The sequence below is a fragment of the Myxine glutinosa genome, chromosome 4, assembly GCF_964187855.1.
Source record: "Myxine glutinosa chromosome 4, kmMyxGlut1.1, whole genome shotgun sequence".
Lineage (NCBI taxonomy): Eukaryota > Metazoa > Chordata > Myxini > Myxiniformes > Myxinidae > Myxine > Myxine glutinosa.
Window position 1 is genome coordinate 72,829,845 of NC_136264.1, and position 17,776 is coordinate 72,847,620.

The 17,776-nt window shown below is 42.2% G+C and overlaps 1 protein-coding gene and 1 long non-coding RNA gene across 5 annotated transcripts in view; one reads left to right on the forward strand and one right to left on the reverse strand.

Annotated features, from left to right (window-relative positions):
• LOC137424766 (BAI1-associated protein 3) overlaps positions 1-17,776 on the reverse strand; it is a 180,441-nt gene that overhangs the window by 15,126 nt on the left and 147,539 nt on the right. Inside the window, exons 30-32 of one of the 4 annotated variants that reach the window (XR_013623070.1) lie at positions 16,560-16,756; positions 11,569-14,285; positions 5,706-10,835 (exon numbers count right to left, since the gene is read on the reverse strand). Coding sequence is in view for 3 of the 4 variants with exons in the window: in XM_078775902.1 (XP_078632028.1) it covers positions 873-1,093; positions 16,560-16,756 (418 nt within the window). In the remaining variant the exon portion in view is untranslated. Of the gene's footprint in view, positions 1-872; positions 1,094-5,705; positions 14,286-16,559; positions 16,757-17,776 lie in introns of those variants that run through there. The other 3 variants (XM_078775902.1, XM_078775904.1, XM_078775903.1) reach the window with 3 other exon arrangements.
• On the forward strand, positions 399-5,936 carry LOC137424768 (uncharacterized). Its single transcript, XR_010983981.2, has 3 exons — positions 399-451; positions 5,640-5,695; positions 5,877-5,936. It is a non-coding gene; the product is annotated as an uncharacterized LOC137424768 (long non-coding RNA).

Below are 17,776 nucleotides of genomic sequence, written 5' to 3' on the forward strand. Positions count from 1 at the left end.
AACAGGCCACAGCGAACTTCCAAAAAATGATGCAACCAGCAGCCACTGGCTGCATAACCAAACAACAGTGCGACATACTCTCAATAAATGCCCAATAGATCACGTCACATGCTATCCACACTGACGTCATATTGCAACAAGGCAAACTGCATGACCATTTCTGGCCGGCAGCTGATGCTGCATCATTGCTGCCATGTTGATGTTATTCAGTCCCCAGGCGGGCAGCCTCTGCAGACTATGCCGTTGCTGTCGGACGAGACACGAAAATAACGGAAGTGCTGAGGAAATGTCAGGTTGTTTTTCAGTTTAACATCATTTTGTGAAGAAAATGAAGGTAAACAATCATGAGATTAAAAGAAGAAGAAGAAGAAGCTAATTTTGCTGCTCCACGTCTTTCGGCGAACATGGCGCCTAATAAGGACATCTGTCGTCGCCGCAAGTCCTAATCGGGGTAATTTTTGTAACAATGTCGTTTTGAAACATGAGCGACAGAGCGTGTGATATTGATGTATCTATCGCTGGGGTTGCTTGTAAATGAGGAAAATGGCCAAAGGGGGGAGACTGGCACAATGATAATAATAAATAATAAATAAGCGGGTGCGGAGAATCCATTCATGGCCGCCTTTTCTGTTTTGATTATTTATTTAATGTCATTCCCTCCGTGGTTCCTGCTTTGAAGTCACTCATCGTGCGTTAAAACGTACATAGTATCCTCGTCCCGGTTACCCGGTACATGCACATCCTTCCTGTAAAATAATATTTGTATACACAAGTTGAAAACGATATTGCATGGCAACCATGATATATATATATATGTATTCCAAGTATGAGTGACGCGAGAGAGGAGACAGAGCGCGCGGGATGTTGCGCACCTTGCGTGTGTCAGGTACGAGTCGGGTCCATCGCCCCCATGTGCGCCAATGTCGCGGGGTCGTCGGGGTGCGGGTCGCGCCCTCTCCTCTCACGGGGCTGACGTTTAGCGCGATTGCTCTGGAGACCGACTCGCCGCCTCTGCAGTCTGCACCTTTCCCGCGCCCGCTGGATGGTCGCGATGCGGTGCTGGGCGGGGCCTCTCCGATCTCGTGGGCGTGTCCTGCATGCAGATCCCGTGCGGCAAAGCTCCTTATGGCGGGAAAATGGGGGCGTGTCGCCGTGTAACCGATTGGTCATTCTCTGGCCGAGCATTATTGGTCAAGCGGTCTCGGAGCAATTGAAACGTTCAAACAACAGTAGCCCAAGATGCAAAATGAATGAAAAAATACAAAATGAAAATTGATGATTTTATGCAGCCTTGACCTTTGAGTTTAAGATCTAAAAAAAAAAAAAATCAGCTGCGAGCTTTTGATTGGTGAACGAATTTGTGACCCAATATGTAAATTCTTTAAATTTCAGGTCAATTGGATGAAAATTGATAATTTTATGCAACATTGACCTTTTGATCAAAAAAATAATAATCGACCCCTACCTTTTGATTAGTGAACCAATTCAGTGACCCGATATGCAAATTCTTTTAATTTCAGGTCAATTGGGTGAAAATTGGTGATTTTACGCAACCTTGACCTTTGACCTTTTGATGTAAAAAACAAACAAACAATCGGCTTGTAGCTTTTGATCGGTGAACCAATTCAGTGAATCAATATGCAAATTCTTAAAATTTCAGGTCAATCGGATGGAAATTGGCGATTTTAGCTGATGCTGACCTTTGACCTTTTGACAAAATTATTAATTTGCCTTCTGCATATTGTTACGTGCTCCTCCCCAACCCCCTGGTCACAGTGTACCTCCGAGCCCCGAGAGGAGTCACGGCAGAAAAATGTGTTATTCTGTATGTCAAAGATCACTGGTGAAGCCACACCAATTGTTACCAACAAACAAATATTGTATTAAGATCACACAAGAATAACAGTACAACAATAATAGTAATCAAAACTACAATCAATATATATCCTATGATGGTACCATCAGTTTTGTAACATATAACTCACTGTGCTCCAAGTGAGTGAACCAGGAACATTCCCAATGTCTCTTTGCCTGCTTCAAACCAAAGTTGATCCCGGTTTCAAGCCGAAGTCGATCCCGGCTTCAAGCCAAAGTCGATCCGCTCCAGCGATTGTCACAACGATGTCTAATCGAGACCAGAATCCCGTTCGGATGACGGTCACAGCCACATGGCCAAAGCTGCACCAAGGCACCCTCAAGGCGACTGGGAAATCCAAAGGCACCCTCCAGGCGACTGGGAAATCACACCCTCGGGTATGGACGTTTCACGGCTCACAGTCGGCGAACCTCAGATTTACCTTCAAAATCCGCGTTGCACACACACGCACCAGATAAACGTCTGAATGCGGTGAGAACGGCTGAAGCGAAGCAGAGAAACCTTGCTCTACGCACAAAGCACGTGAGTCAAAATGGCCGACGGCCCGTACTCGAGACGTAACGGCACGACGAGGATTCTCTTCGGAATCAATCGCAAAACCTGACACGCAGGTGAGTCTGTCACAGCGATAACAACTCTGTCGCAGGAATCCCTTTCCTGGGAAACCCAAAGTTCACTCGTGACTCTTGCTCGCCAATGTTCGCTCCAGACCGCAAAGCAACTATGCTTCTTGTCCGACTCCACTCGCTCCGCCTTCTTTTCCCTCTTCCTCTTCTTCGTTGTCGTCCGGTTCCCGATCCGGTTTCCGTTAACACTAACTTTTTCACCTTTTGAAAACAGTTCATACACAATAAACCTTTTGAAAACAATAATAGTACATGGAATCAAAAATGTTTACAGTGGATGTAAACCACAACAACGGAAGTGACGAACCCGTAACAATATTAACATAATGAAGCTTTGTTGAAAATTTGATGACAAAACTCAAATGGCAAAAAAGTTACGGACTGGAGACACACACACACACACACACACACACACACACACACACACACACACACACACACACACACACAATGGCAAAGCCCCGTCTCCTGCTGCACAGAGGACGGGCCAACTAGAACGACACTCAACTCAACAGATCTTCCAAACCTATAAATTATTCTCCTGTCGTTGTTGATCTTCCAAACAGGCCTCCAAAGCCAGTCGCCGACTGGGCATCCTCCGTCGTGCGAAGTCCTTCCCTGGCACACCTGAGCTCCTCACCACATACAAGGCTTTCATCCGCAGCTCACTGGATTACTGTTCTCCCCTTTGGGTTGGTGCTCTTGCCTCACACCTAGCTCGGCTTCACGCTGTTGAAACCAAAGCTTTCAGAATCATTGGAATCTCCCGCGATGAAGCTAACTCCGAGGGCCTTTCACTCACTCACCGCAGGCAGGTTGGTGGTCTTTCTGTCCTCTACCGACTCCTCTCCAGCCTTGCTCCCCCAGCTCTCTCTGGGCTCTGTCCCCCAAATATTCCTACAGGTCTCACAAGAACTGCCAGCAACCCTCTTCTGGTGAAACTCCCAACATCAAGACTCTGCTCACCTTCACTCTTTCATTCCTCTTTTCTCCCACCTCTGGAACAAACTCACACACTCTATTCAATCCCACCCCTCCCTCCAGGTCTTTAAAACAGCTGTTCACCACCATCTCTTATCTTCCCCCATCCAAAACCTTGATCTTTTCTACCCCCGTTAATTCACCCTAGATCCACTTTTCTGAAATACGGACTTCTTTCCTGGAAGTCCTAGCAGTGTCCATGTGTTTTTTTTTTTTACCTCTCCCACCAACCCCCCCCCCCTTCCCATACCTGCTCCCCCCCCCCCCAAGCCCTCTCCCTCCCACAGATCTCCCGATGTCCCTGTTCTCTATTGTTGTACTTGTGTGCTTCCCTCTCTCTCCCCATCTTGTCTCCCTCTCCCTTTATCATATGTTTTATGTGTCCGTTTTTTATATTTTTGTGATTAATGTTAGCTCTTACACGAGCCTCGATGTTGTATACAAAAAAAAAAAAAAAAAGGGCCAAGAATTGAAGATTTCAAATGGAAAATATTTAAAATATTTCAAAACAAACTATAAAATAGTACATATTTCAGGCGGATATGAATGAATTGGCCACCCGAAAATGAGACAGATTTTGACGAAAGCTAAAGTGCTTGAATGAATTTGATATGGAATGCATGAGTGTGTTGTGCATGACGTGAGTGTGGTGGTTAAAATTAAGGGAAATTAAACCTTTTTTTTAATCACTAATAGTGGACATGTGCATTCTTTTACTATATTCGATATGTAAACATAGGAGGAATACCCCTGGTGCTCACCTGGTAGAATAAACGGGATACTGCACTGACTATAGGTATTTTAAACCAATTCCAATGGTTGCTAGAAGACAGGGCAGTATGTGGAATCGTACTAACATAATCATAAAACTTTAAATAAACAAACAAAAAAATACCTATTTTGGGGACAAACCCTCGCCTCCCCCAACCCCATATACCTAAGACCCCAATTTTTCTAATACCTTGAACAAACATTGATACATCACGGGTGATGAAGGTTGTGGTCAAGTTTCATCATAATAGTGTGTAGTTTCAGAAAAGAAAGCAAATACCTATTTTGGGGGGGTCAAACCTGGATCCACTTTGACCCCCGGTAAACCCCATTAGACCCCGATTTTTTTTAATGCCGTGAACAAACTTTAGTCAAAACACACAAACATCATTTGTGCCAAATTTGGTCGCAATCCCATCAGCGGTTTTGGAGAAAAAGTTTCAAGTGTTTACGGACGGACAGACGCACTGACTTCGTTCCAGGTGAGATAAAAATTATTTTAAGCGATTAACATTAAATTTCTGTGTATTTTTGAAACATTCAGTGTGATGCTGGTATTCTTACCTCCACCACCGAAGGTGTACCGAGGTTATCTTTTCACCACTGTTTGGCTGTCTGTCTGGAAGTAGGATATCTCAAAAAGGTATGGACGGATTCGGACGAAATTTTGTGTACAGTTTGGTTGTGACAAGGACGAAATTATTAGATTTTGGTTTCTGGATCTCAGAATATTGTAATTTCTCGAGTGATTCTTCACCATTGAGTGATAGGGCCAAAAAGGATATATAAAAAAAAATTATGGACGAATTCGGACGAAACTTGATGGACAGGTTGGGTGTGTGACAAGGAAGAGTTGATTCAATTTTGGTTCATTTCAGATCCAGATCCGGCCTATCAATGGTATACAAAACATAAAGTGTTCAGCCTGGCAGAGGTATGCACCCTACCGATTGCCGTTCTATTCTATGGCTGTGTATTAAATGCTTTGTTATTATTTACTAACTTTCTGCTTTGTAATGCTAAGTAATGAAATTTAATGGCCGGCCTATAATATTCTCCAACTTTAGTTTGGCAATGTGCCAAGTTTCGGTTTAGCAAAAAGAGAGTTTTGTTCTGTCATTGGATAGTGGTAAATTGAGAGTGGTACATTGGATAGGGAGTAGACATTACAAATGTTTGCAATGTCATTCATTAATTTTATGAGTGCGTATAAAAGTGTCGACAATCCATGTTCTTTGTACTGGCCATTTTGGAACTATTGTTACTTTCCATGTCTGAATTTCTTGAAAGGCTCTCATTATCTCATTTCTTTCTTCCTCAACTATTCTCCCTTTCTCCACTTCCTTCATGCAACTTCTGCTAAATTCCTCAATTATATTCACCAGCAACGGGACCCGCCCAGCAACGGGCGAGGCTTCAATTGGGAGGCCCAAATGAAAAGGTAAAATATCAGAAATTGAAGGCTTTTTTTATTTTAAACGATTCATATAAACATCCGTTAAATCATATCACAGGCAAATCATCAAAATCTAAACAGCATCTTTCAATAATTCACCAAATATCCCACATTCCACACATCCACACAATCACGTGTATGGATGTTACGTGTGTGTGCCGTGCAGGTGCCGTGTGTGTGGATACGACACACGGGTGGGAGGCCAGAAGCAAACAGGCAATGCAGATACGGCGAATGCTAAAGCATGAAACCAATAAATTCCACAATCCTGTAGCACATTCAGTCGCACGTCAGACATGGACAGCAAGTTCGTGAAGGACTTCCATGAAAAACGTACCTGTCCACAAACAAACGGGTACGTTCACGAATAGAAACATCGATCGTGGGACCGTGGCGAATCTGCATATGGCGATCCACGAAGTTCACGTTCAGAAAGTAGAAACCATCACGGCATGTCATTCACTTGAACTCGATATCTCTTTTTTCATTCCAAACAACATAACTCCAATTAATCACAAAATAAACTTTTAACAACATTGTTAATGTTTCCTTCATTGTAAAAACTACCAAATCAACAGTTAAAAGGATTTTGAGCCAATAGGTGTTACGGCCTTGGCAAGATCAATGGAGACAGCGATCTGTTAGCGTATTCACCGCCCAAATAGCTATGTGGAATTCTCTCATGTACAGACTAAATCTCGATTGAACTTTTCCCGAGGTCATTATTTACTTTTAATGATGTTTATATACGAATGATGTTTAATGATGTTTATATTGGTTTTGGGTCGTCCTTTCCACATATCTCGTGGGATTGTAAGTTGGATGGACGGCCGTGATGGCGGCGAGGGGGATGGAATTCTCTCAAGCAGGGATTCAATGCCCACAACGGTACCCGAAGGCTTTTTTTATTTTAAACGATTCATATAAACATCCGTTAAATCATATCACATGCAAATCATCAAAATCTAAACAGTATCTTACGACTAGTACCCTACTGCAAAGCCGCAATGATCCAGCGAAGCCAAAGCCTCTTGCCACTATTGTAACCATCACTATGGCATCAGTAGGTTAGGTAGTTGGTAGTAGGTACCGTACCTAGTTCAAAATGACACCATTTGCATTCTGGATGAGATTAAAATTTATAAAATTTCCTTCTTGATTAATTCGGTGAATTCCGTCTCAACTTCGGATATTTCCGGCCGTGAAAAACTATCCCCTTCGGCCGTGAGATTTCTAAAAAATAATTCTTCGTCAATTTTAGAATATTTGACGCCGTTTTCAGCCTCCGAAACGCGGTAAGAAGCTTTTTTGAAATATTTTTTCAAATGCTCGAATCTCATTGGTTGAATCTCATTCTCATTGGTGTTTGGTGACGATTTTCGTTGAAGATAACCACTGATCTCTATACCAACTGGATTGGAGGCTCGACGCCAAATCAACGCTAATCGGTCCATTCGCTGTGAAGTCACCGGAAGTAGATTCGTCGCCATATTGGTTCCCCCAGAAAATCTGTGTCCGTTCATTGTCTTTATCAAAAGACAATGCCTGCTATATTTTATAAAATAATTTAATCGAAATTTCAACAAAACATTCGATTCAAATTGACTTTAGACAGCAAGTTGCTGTGAGGAAAGATGCCGTCCTGTACACATGTTGCTATTTTATATTCTGTAATTATAATGTATCATAATTTGGCAATATCCTGACATGTCTTGGAGGAGAATAACAAAAATATTTACAATGACCATCATGTTTCTCTGCCCAGAAGTATAACTCAGAAGTTTGTTTTCACTATACTCTTCTGATTCTGATTCTTTGATAAATGGATGCAATTTATTTTCAATGGTACTCACTTCAGTAAGAATATTGTGCCATGTGGAATGAAAAAACAAAACAAAACAAAACCAACACTTGACCACAAATATGGTATACAAGTATTCACATACCAATTTATTTTGCAGATCCATGTTATATTATCAGCCATGAAAAAGTAAACGCAGTCCTATTTTCCTATTCTTTAAATTTTTTAGGAATATTTAATTACTATTAATATTTAATATTAATATTAATATTATGTAATATTTAATTTAATTTATTTATATTTAAATAATTATTTATTTAATATTTAATATTATTATGCTATTATTTATTATTAGAATATTTAATTTATTTAATATTTTATATTTAATTAGAGGGAATTTAAAGAATTTAATATTTAATTATCAGCATATTTCCGACGAAAATTCCACCTTCCCACTTTATTTTATTCCATTCCGAATTGATTTTAATCCGTTCCGGGGTTGAAAAAGCATTATTACAGGATTGATGAAATGCCATCGTACGCTGCTTACAGTTATAAAAACCGCAGCGGTCGATTTGAATGAAGAAAAGGAATCGCATTACATCGGTAAATGACATTCGTTTTGGGGAATCGTGGGGGAGCAAAGATGGCGGTCAAATGGCTTCAAAAAATGAGCTTCCCTTCCTATCCAGTTAGTATAGAGATCAGTGAAGATAACCAGGGCCTGTGCGGGCCCGGGGAACGAGGTTGGTCTTAAAGTATTTTAATTACAAATTAGAGGTGCATAAGATTGTGAATCAAAAAAAGATGGGTGAAACAAACTCCTATTGAACTTTTTCTCCATTTTTTATGCATACTTCCGTATCTGCAAGATGGCGTCCTCCATGGAGCGATTTGGTTTTTGAAATATTTTTTCAAATGCTCGAATTTCATTGGTTCCGGTGTTTGGTGACGATTTTCGTTGAAGATAACCAGGGCCCATGCGGGCCCGGGGAACGAGGTTGGTCTTAAAGTATTTTAATTACAAATTAGAGGTGCATAAGATTGTGAATCAAAAAAGACGTGTGAAACAAACTCCTATTGAACTTTTTCGCAATTGTTTATGCATACTTCCGCATCCACAAGATGACGGCCTCCATGGAGTGATTTGGTGCGTCAAAGCTTCGAAATTCTCAACGGATCCAGCAAAATCTGGCTTTTCAACATAATACGTACGCATTCATTCACAACACCGGCTTCGCCGGCTGTGATCGTGATGATCCTGATCGTGATCGATAATCGTGTTCACAATCGCTATGTCGTATGTACTCCCAATACGTGTTTCCTTCAGTTGAAATGGGTTAGAATTCTCCCAAGCAGGGATTCAACCTGTGTCCTTATAAAAGGTCTTTGTCCGAGGTCACCGAGTCCGATCGGTGCAGCCGTGCATCGATCGGTGCAGCTGGTTGTGCGGCACCCGGGAAAACAACATCGTCACAATGAAAACATCGTCACAATGAACGTTATGCGAACGCGAATGTTATGCGGGAGTCCAAACCTGAGAATGCTGGAGACTAAAGCTGAAATTGGGAAAACTAAATAGCCTATTTTACACCTGGAGATCCCAGGATTATCCACCCAAAATATATTTGCGATCGGTTCAGCAGTTTTTACGGTACCTTCGAACAGACAGACAGACAGACAGACAGACGGACGGACGGACATTTGGTGAATTACAGTAAGATATTTTGCCAATTCTGGGAGACATTTTCTTCCACGATCCTCCTAAAACTTTCCGTTTGTTCCTCTGTCTCCTTTTTGACTTCCATACAATTCTTCATTTGTTTTACCTGCTGCAGTTTTACCTGCTGCTCTTTCTTTTTCTAGTTTTTAAATCTCCATTTTGTGTTCCATGCAATATTTCTCCATGTGTTCTGCCCGCTGCAGTGTCTCTGCCCGCTGTGTTATTTTGTTGTTTCCATTCCTCCCCATTCGCTCTCTCGTGTAATTCCCACTCTCATTTCACAGCACCCCTCTCCATCCGCTTTAATCCTTCCAAGTCAATGTACAACCCTAGGCTCACCCACATCATCACCATCTGGTCGTTTTGGCACTTCTGCTGAATAACGGCCTCGACATCCTGCCACTCCTGCTCTTTCCTGGGTGAGTAAGGTCCAGTCGTCCTTTTGATCATCCCAACATACTATGCTGTCTGCTCATTAATACTTCCCATAAGCAACATAGTCTGTGTATTCCTGTCACACACCAACACGATCTCTCCTTCTGCTTGTTTTACTCCTCTTTCCTCTCCTATGGTAGTGCTACTCCTCCATCAAACCCAATTACTCCAGCCAATTGTAACAGCACTGGGTGTACACTCCTGCCAGGTCCTCATTGCACTACAGACACCAGTGTTAAGTGGGTTGAAGAGGGTCAGGGTTCCCATCCCACTCCTGACACCATTTGTTATTCGAACATCAGCGACCCTGGGTCCTATTACCAGCCCGCTGGGCTTAGGCCTGCAAGCTAGCCGAGCAGTTTTTGGAAGCTTGCACAATTTTGCGAGTGAGGGAAGAGGGGGGCAAAGATACCCTTTGGTTCCTGGTGAAGTAACTCTCTTTTTAAAAACTATCAAGCGAGTTTACCTTTATGCAGGAATTTTATTCTGTGGTATAAATTTCTGGGCAACAATGGCTTCCTTATACCAGCTTTATTGAAATCATCATTCACGAGCTGCATTGGCAAAATAAACACACAACACTTTACTGAAATGACCCTATCCCCTCAACACACACAAAGGCCACAGAAATACCCGATGAAGGCTAACACGTTGACACATTTAGACATCTAACTAAGAGAAGGAAGGGCAGCATTTAAAATAACAAATAAAAAGCAGCAGGAATAAGAGAAATAAACTATTCTGATTCAGGCCTAGATGGCTTGCAATTTAATGGTCTCCTCTTGACTGTAAGGCTGAGGGTCGACAATTCACATCATCAGCATTGCCCCAGCCCCAGGCATTATTGGGAGCATTTCCAACACCCATCTGATCTCTCAATTGCCAGGTTGCTTCACAGGAGAGACAGGAAAAGTGGAGGCACGTCGTCCCTCCGATGCAAAACCTCACGTCTCCTCACACTGGAGAGAGACAAAAGGGTGGTCCGTCTTTTCTTCGAGCCAAAACCTCTCCCCACTCCTCACATGGGAGACAGGGAAAATAGTGGTACATCTTTCTGAGCCAAAACCTCTCTCCACTCCTCACATGGGAGACAGGGAAAATAGTGGTACATCTTTCTGAGCCAAAACCTCTCTCCACTCCTCACTCTTTTGTCACTTCCCTTGCAGCTGGAAAGAAAGGCAGGGGCGCCCATTTGTGGTTCATAATAACAATGTACTTTTCATGATCAGGAGTTTACGAAGTAATTAACCATAAGGGGAAAAGTCCTATGGGTGCCGAATAACACAGCTCTTACTGTATATGTCCATACTAGAGGGGCACCCGTGGGACACCCACAGGCATAGATGTGCATGACATTTGGACATTTTGAGTTGGATGCTGTTAGATGCTCAGAGTTATTTAGTTAGATGTTAGTTAAATGCTTACAAAATGGGTAAAATCCTCACTCTCCTGTCCCCTCCTCACTCCTCTCCACGCCTCACTCCGCTGCACTCCTCATTCTGCTGTTCTCCCCGCTCTCACTCCTATACTCCCCCCCCCCCTCCTTCACTCCCCTCACACTCCTTTCCCCGCTCACTCCTCCTTTTCTCCCCCCCTCACTCTCCACGCCTCACTCCTCTCATCTCCTCCTTCCCCCTCTCCTCACTCCTTTCTAACCCCTCACTCCTCTCCAAACACTCACTCTTCTCATCTCCCCTCTTCACTCTTCTCGAACCTTCACTCCTCCCCCCCCCCCCTCCCTTAGTTCACTCCCCCTCTGTCCTTCCCTCTCCTCACTCCTCTCCAACCCCTCACTCTTCTCCAACCACTCACCCCTTTCTACCTCTACCTCTCCTCTCCCGCATAACTCCTCACTCCTCCTTTTGTCCCCTCCTCACTCTCCTCTCCCATCACACTCACCTTCGCCCCTCACTCCTCTCCATCTCCTCACTCCTCTCCAAGTCTTCACCTCGGACACTGCACAGGGGAGAGCATCGCACACAGGGGAGAGGGGTAGAGGATCGCACACAGGGGAGAGGGGTAGAGGATTGCATACAGAGGAGAGGAGGGAGGGTTGGAGAACAGTGACACTTATACCTTGACTTGATTGACTTGACTTGAGAGAGGAGGGAGGGGGAGAACCCACCTTGACTGATTTAGTTCTGTTGTTCATTTTTAATCTTGAAATCATTGAATAAACTTCACTTTACAAAAAAAATATTGTATTCCATAGTTAGTCAACATATACAATTTATTACGGGCAATGGTTTTCGATTTTTAAAAAAATTACATAGTTGGCAAAGAGTTAACTCACCTTAACTAATCCCTTTACATATACCCAGGAATATGAAAAAATATGAAATGACACTACGGTCCGATCCATAACTTCAGTTTTCAGTCACTGTAGTTTTACTAAGTAATATTATAAATAACTAATTCCTTAGTAGGGAATCCTACCTTCTCTCTTTTCCCCATCTCCCCATCGTGCCCGACCAGACACATTAAAAATGGCTATTGGATTACATTTCATCGATTTTCTCAAGTTTTGCTGCAGCCGAGTATTGAACCATCCTAGCGACTATAAAACAATGAAATCAGATATCGAATTAGAGTTTAGATAAAACCGTGATAGAGTCAGAAAGCACGAGCCTAACAAAACAGGCCTCAGAGCTATGCGATTCAAACAAAATGATGGAGATTTGTTTTTGAAGCCCCTCCCAGAATGGGTGAAGCCCCTCCCAGAATGGGTGAAGCCCCACCCATGAATGGACAGACACTAGACAGACGCTGGAGGGACAGACTGGAGCAGAGTATAATATATAGTGGGGCGGCTTAGCCCAAATATTCAAAAGAATTGTGCATTTTGTGATACAAGCACCAAATTTGGCACAAATGTACATTAATATGTTGCGAACATTTTCAGATATTGGGCCACTTGAAATTCCGTAATTTTTTTTTTAAAATTTTTTCAAATTTCGCAATTTCAAATTTTTCGGGTGACACCGTCACAATTTCGGTCTTCGAGGCCGGCCGATAGGCAAAGTGTGACCGGAAGGGACGAGGTTCTCCTGACCACGTGGCCCTCGATCTGGGAAGCGAGAGGCGTTCCATTAGTGGACGCGCCCCTCACGCCCGACTTTTGGGCGGCCCCGGCAGGCCGTTTGTTTTGACGTTCCGTGACAGGCCCCGCACCCCTACCTCCGGGCCGACCGGAAGCTTGTGCTGAGTACATCATACCTGAACAACTCAGTGAGGCAGAACACAGCAGTGCACACCAGGGTGACCCCTTCAGTGCATAAACCAATTAACCTGTCCACTGCAGGGCATATAGAAATGAAGTTATTTTCTGCATATAATAATAATATAAGTTCAGTTCTATATAACAATTTCTGTTATCACCACTACCACTACAACTACCACTACTACAAGCTTTGTCTGGAATTTTGTGGACTAACAAACAGACATACAGACAAGCTGGGATCAAAACATTACCTCCTTCCACCATTGAGTGTAGAGGTAAACATCATGGAAATTATATCATGCCCTAGATTTAATTCATGCTTACCCGTGTATTTGCTTCACTGGTTCACAAGGTCTTTTGCATACATGTAATTCAGACTCTCGTCTTCATTGCTGACCACACAATGTTCGCAACATATTAATGTACATTTGTGCCAAATTTGGTGCTTGTATCACAAAATGCACAATTCTTTTGAATATTTGGGCTAAGCCGCCCCACTATATCGGCCGGCCTCGAAGACCGAAATTGTGACGGTGTCACCCGAAAAATTTGAAATTACGAAATTTGAAAAAATTAAAAAAAAAAAATTACGGAATTTCAAGTGGCCCAATATCTGAAAATGTTCGCAACATATTAATGTACATTTGTGCCAAATTTGGTGCTTGTATCGCAAAATGCACAACAGGTTTGCTATGCTGCTACACTAATAGTGATAATACGATTGGTAATTTAATTAGAGGAATTAAAAAGAAAGGTACACGTCTTACAAATATGAGGACATGATTAACTATTGAACAGACAATTCTCTTAATTCTTTTTTTCTCAAGGCATGATAACCATCATTTACCATTAAGCAGCACAGTTAACAACTACTTCTTTATTGGTCCCAATTATTCCCATCTTCTGGTGCAGTCGGCCAGTCAACCATTGTGGCCAAAGCATTTCACGAGCTGGTTGGCCAGGCTTGATGTTCAACTGAAGGTGGCAGGAATCACCTACTCTTCGCAAAAGGACACCGTGGGATATTTACTGCCCATCAACTACCGTGAGCTCGAGGTACATCTGAGGGACGGCACATGGGGTGGTCGAGAGGAATATATACAGAAGGAAACTCTCAGGAGGGAAAACTGGGAATTTGGAAATATGCGGGCTTGGGGTGGGATGGGGCAGGATGGTGAAGTGATGGGGATGTGGTGGGGTGGGGACAATGAGGGTAGAAAAGATAATCGTTTTGGGGGGGGGGGGGGATAATCTGAGATGGTGGTGAACAGCTGTCATTTATGGCGATGCGGTTATTTCGTGCGAGCCTTCACTGCCACCACATTCCTCTTGGAAACAAATTCTTGAGCATCTTTATCATCCAGACGTCCTTTCAGGGTGTGGAAAATGAAACAATCTGTCAGATGCGGAACAACAACCCACATTTATTTTCATTTATGTTACATAAAAAGAATAACAATTTAACAGCTTTAATTCATTCATTAGTTTGTAGGCAGCAAGTGGCTGGTGGTGGCATCACCGCTAGGAGTGTGGCTGTACCACTAATGCAATGCCATCCTTATAGGTTCGGGCAGGCATTTTGAAGTTGGCCAGGGTGCCGGAGAAAACTTTCCTTGTCTTAGCAAAAAGCCAGGGGATCATTAATGTCTACCAACAAATGATAGCAGAAGGGACAACCGGCTTAAAATAATTATTTAATCTAGGGCACCAAGATCGGGCCTTCGCTGCATCTGTCATTTTATCTTCCTCGGTATTGCAGGTGGCTGGGATCATGATGATGGAGGGTTGGGATCATGAACAGGTTATGAGACCAAAGTGTGCCACCCATTAAAATGACATTGTAAAGTGGTCCCACAGGAAGCCATCAGGTGTGATGAGGCATCAGTCGATATCCATTTGCTGGCCTTGTTAAATGTGGTGTTTTATTTGAGGTGTGTTGAGGCATCAATCAATATCCATATTGTGTTAACCCAATAATTTAATGACACAGTAACAATTAAATTACTGTATTACCTCTGCCAAAAAAGGTGGATAAAGATTATGTTTTCACTCCTGTTTGTCTGTCTATTTGTTTGCAAAATCGAAGATTTTTCAAGTATATTGGTCGGTTGCGTTTGTGGTTTCGTCTGTCTGTGTTTGTCCAGACACCCTCTGGTTTGTCTGTTTGTCTGTTTGTTTGTCACCGGCCTACAGGTCACAATTCGAAACCGATCGTCACGAAACTTCACCAAGTTGTATAGGTCGTCCCAATTGAGAAGCCTATTGTTTTTGGGGTTAAAAGGTCAAAAGGTCAACATAGGCCAAAGGTCACTAACTTTGCCAAATTTCTAAAATCCTCAATTATCATCCGATTGACTTGAAATTTGAAGATGACTTGCATATCTGGTCAATGAATTCAATCACAAATTATATTTTCGGTGAACACAGGCCAAAACGTCAACATATGGCGGATTTTTAAAATCAACTATTTTCATTTGATTGACTTGAAATTCTAAGAGGATTTACATATATGGTCACTGAATTCAACCACCAACTATTTTTGAGGTCAACATCGGCCGGTCAACATAGCCCAAGTTTTTAAAATCCTCAATTTTCATCCGATTGACTTGAAAATTGAACAGCATTTGCACATCGAATCACTAAATAGGGAAACTAAATATTTTTTAGGTTAGGGTTAGGGCCAACCTTCCAAAATCATCATTTTTCATCTGAAAAATCGTCACTTTTCTTCCTATTGACCCGAGCTTTGATCAAGATTGTCAATTTTAATCTTGATGAAATGGACAATTTGCTGTATCAATGGAATTTTTTTCTTGGGGGTGGGGGGCGGATTTTATCCTGCTCCGCATGACGTTTGTTTGTCTGTTGGTCTGTGAACAGTATATCCCAAAAAGTTGGGGACGGATTTGGACGAAATTTGGTGGACATGTGGGGTATGTGACAAGGCTGAATTGATTCGATTTTGGTGAAGATCCGGATCCAGATACTGTAATTTTAAATGTGATTCTTCACCACTGAGAGATTGGGTCAAAAACGATATATAGCACGATATCTCAAAAAGTTATGGACAGATTATGACAAAACTTGTTGGACGAATTGGTTAGGCGACAAGAACAAGCTGCTTCGGTTTTGGTTCGGGTCTGGATCCAGATCTGCCCCATCAGTGGGATATAAAACGTAAACTGTTCAGCCTGGGGGAGGTATGCACTCTACCAATTGCCATTCTAGTTTTAAATGTATTTTTAGATACAATGATAGATTATTATGCATAATAAAGAAAGGAGTTGCAACAAGTTTTTATTAACAAAAATCGACCAGATTGATTGTCCATAAATTGAACTATATTGAGACTATTATTCAGTTACTTGACCTGCAGGGGTTAAAATAGACGACTCATCACACCATCATCGCTCTACATATTTTCTGCCCTATCTTTCCTTCATGACTTTGGGTTATCTCATCAAAATGAGCAAACGTCATTTTCATTTTTGGTTTTACCATTTATTTGTGTACCTATTTTATTTTTAAAACACATAAAAACATAATGTTGTACAACAGAATTGGGTTCCATGTATGAAGGGTGCTTATACAAACCACGAGGCTGTCAATACTGTGCAATGTATTTTGGCAAAACAACGGTATATATTTGGACAACATACTGATATCTCACCCTCATCGGAGACGCACGTGAGATGCAACTGGACTGGTGTGCTGGAGTTTAGAACACCGTCCCTGACATTGCTCAATCCGAGGATGGCTTCACCAACAAACTCATTGCTGAACAATATATTATAGTCATATACAGAGAACAGAACGAACACTTCGGGCTCATGGCATTTCTGAGTCCAGTTCTCTGGCCCGAGTTCACTGTAGGGAATAACACGCAATAGGAAGCCATTTTGCCCATCCTGCTTGTGTCATCACCACAAAACGATATCAACTTAAACTGAGTATATATATATATACACAGTGTGTGTATGTATGCGATCCTGTATGCGATCCTCTACCCCTCTCCCCTGTGTGCGATCCTCTACCCCTCTCCCCTGTGTGCGATCCTCTACCCCTCTCCCCTGTGTGCGATCCTCTACCCCTCTATATATGTACAGGGTGTTTCAAAAAGTCTGGAATCATAGGAAATATATTTTCATTTCTGTTTATTTTGTGTATGATCCTAAAGTGGTGGTATGGTGGCAATTCACAGACACAGTCGTATAGGCCCCTATTTTTACGAAGATAATGCTAGAGATGCAGCTATTTCGTGATTTGCAGGAGATGTTGGTTCCTTATTTGGATGACATTCTAATTCAGCGATTGAGAAAAATGTTCTTTCAACAGGATGGCCCCATCACATGATGCAAAAAATTTTTTGGATGAGACTGTGCCTTTGAAATGGATAGGAGTTCATGCACTTATGAGCTCGGCCCCCACATAGTCCGGATTTAATGCCACTTGACATTTTAAATTGGAGACACCTGGAATCAATGTTTTATACCACGAGCCCATGCACTAATGAAGATCGAAAAAATGAAATCAGAAACGAATGTGTTAAAATCGATGTGTCAATGTTAAGAAGAAACGTTCAAAGAAACCTACATACAAGAATACGCAACTTTCAAAAAGACGTATTCATGCTAAAAGAGGCCTTTTGCGCATGCGTTGGGTGTGTGTTGACACTGACTTGATGTGGATTGCCAGGCACTTTTAATGTACCGTTGCTAGCATGAAATCTGTAATTCAAATAGTCTTTTAAACATAATTTTCATCATTTAAACGAAGTAGTGGCAATTTCAGAATGGTTAACCATGATTGTTTATTTTGTGTTCCTGATTGAAAATCGGACTTACGGATATATATAGGAATACGAGAAATATCCGTGGATAAGAGGTG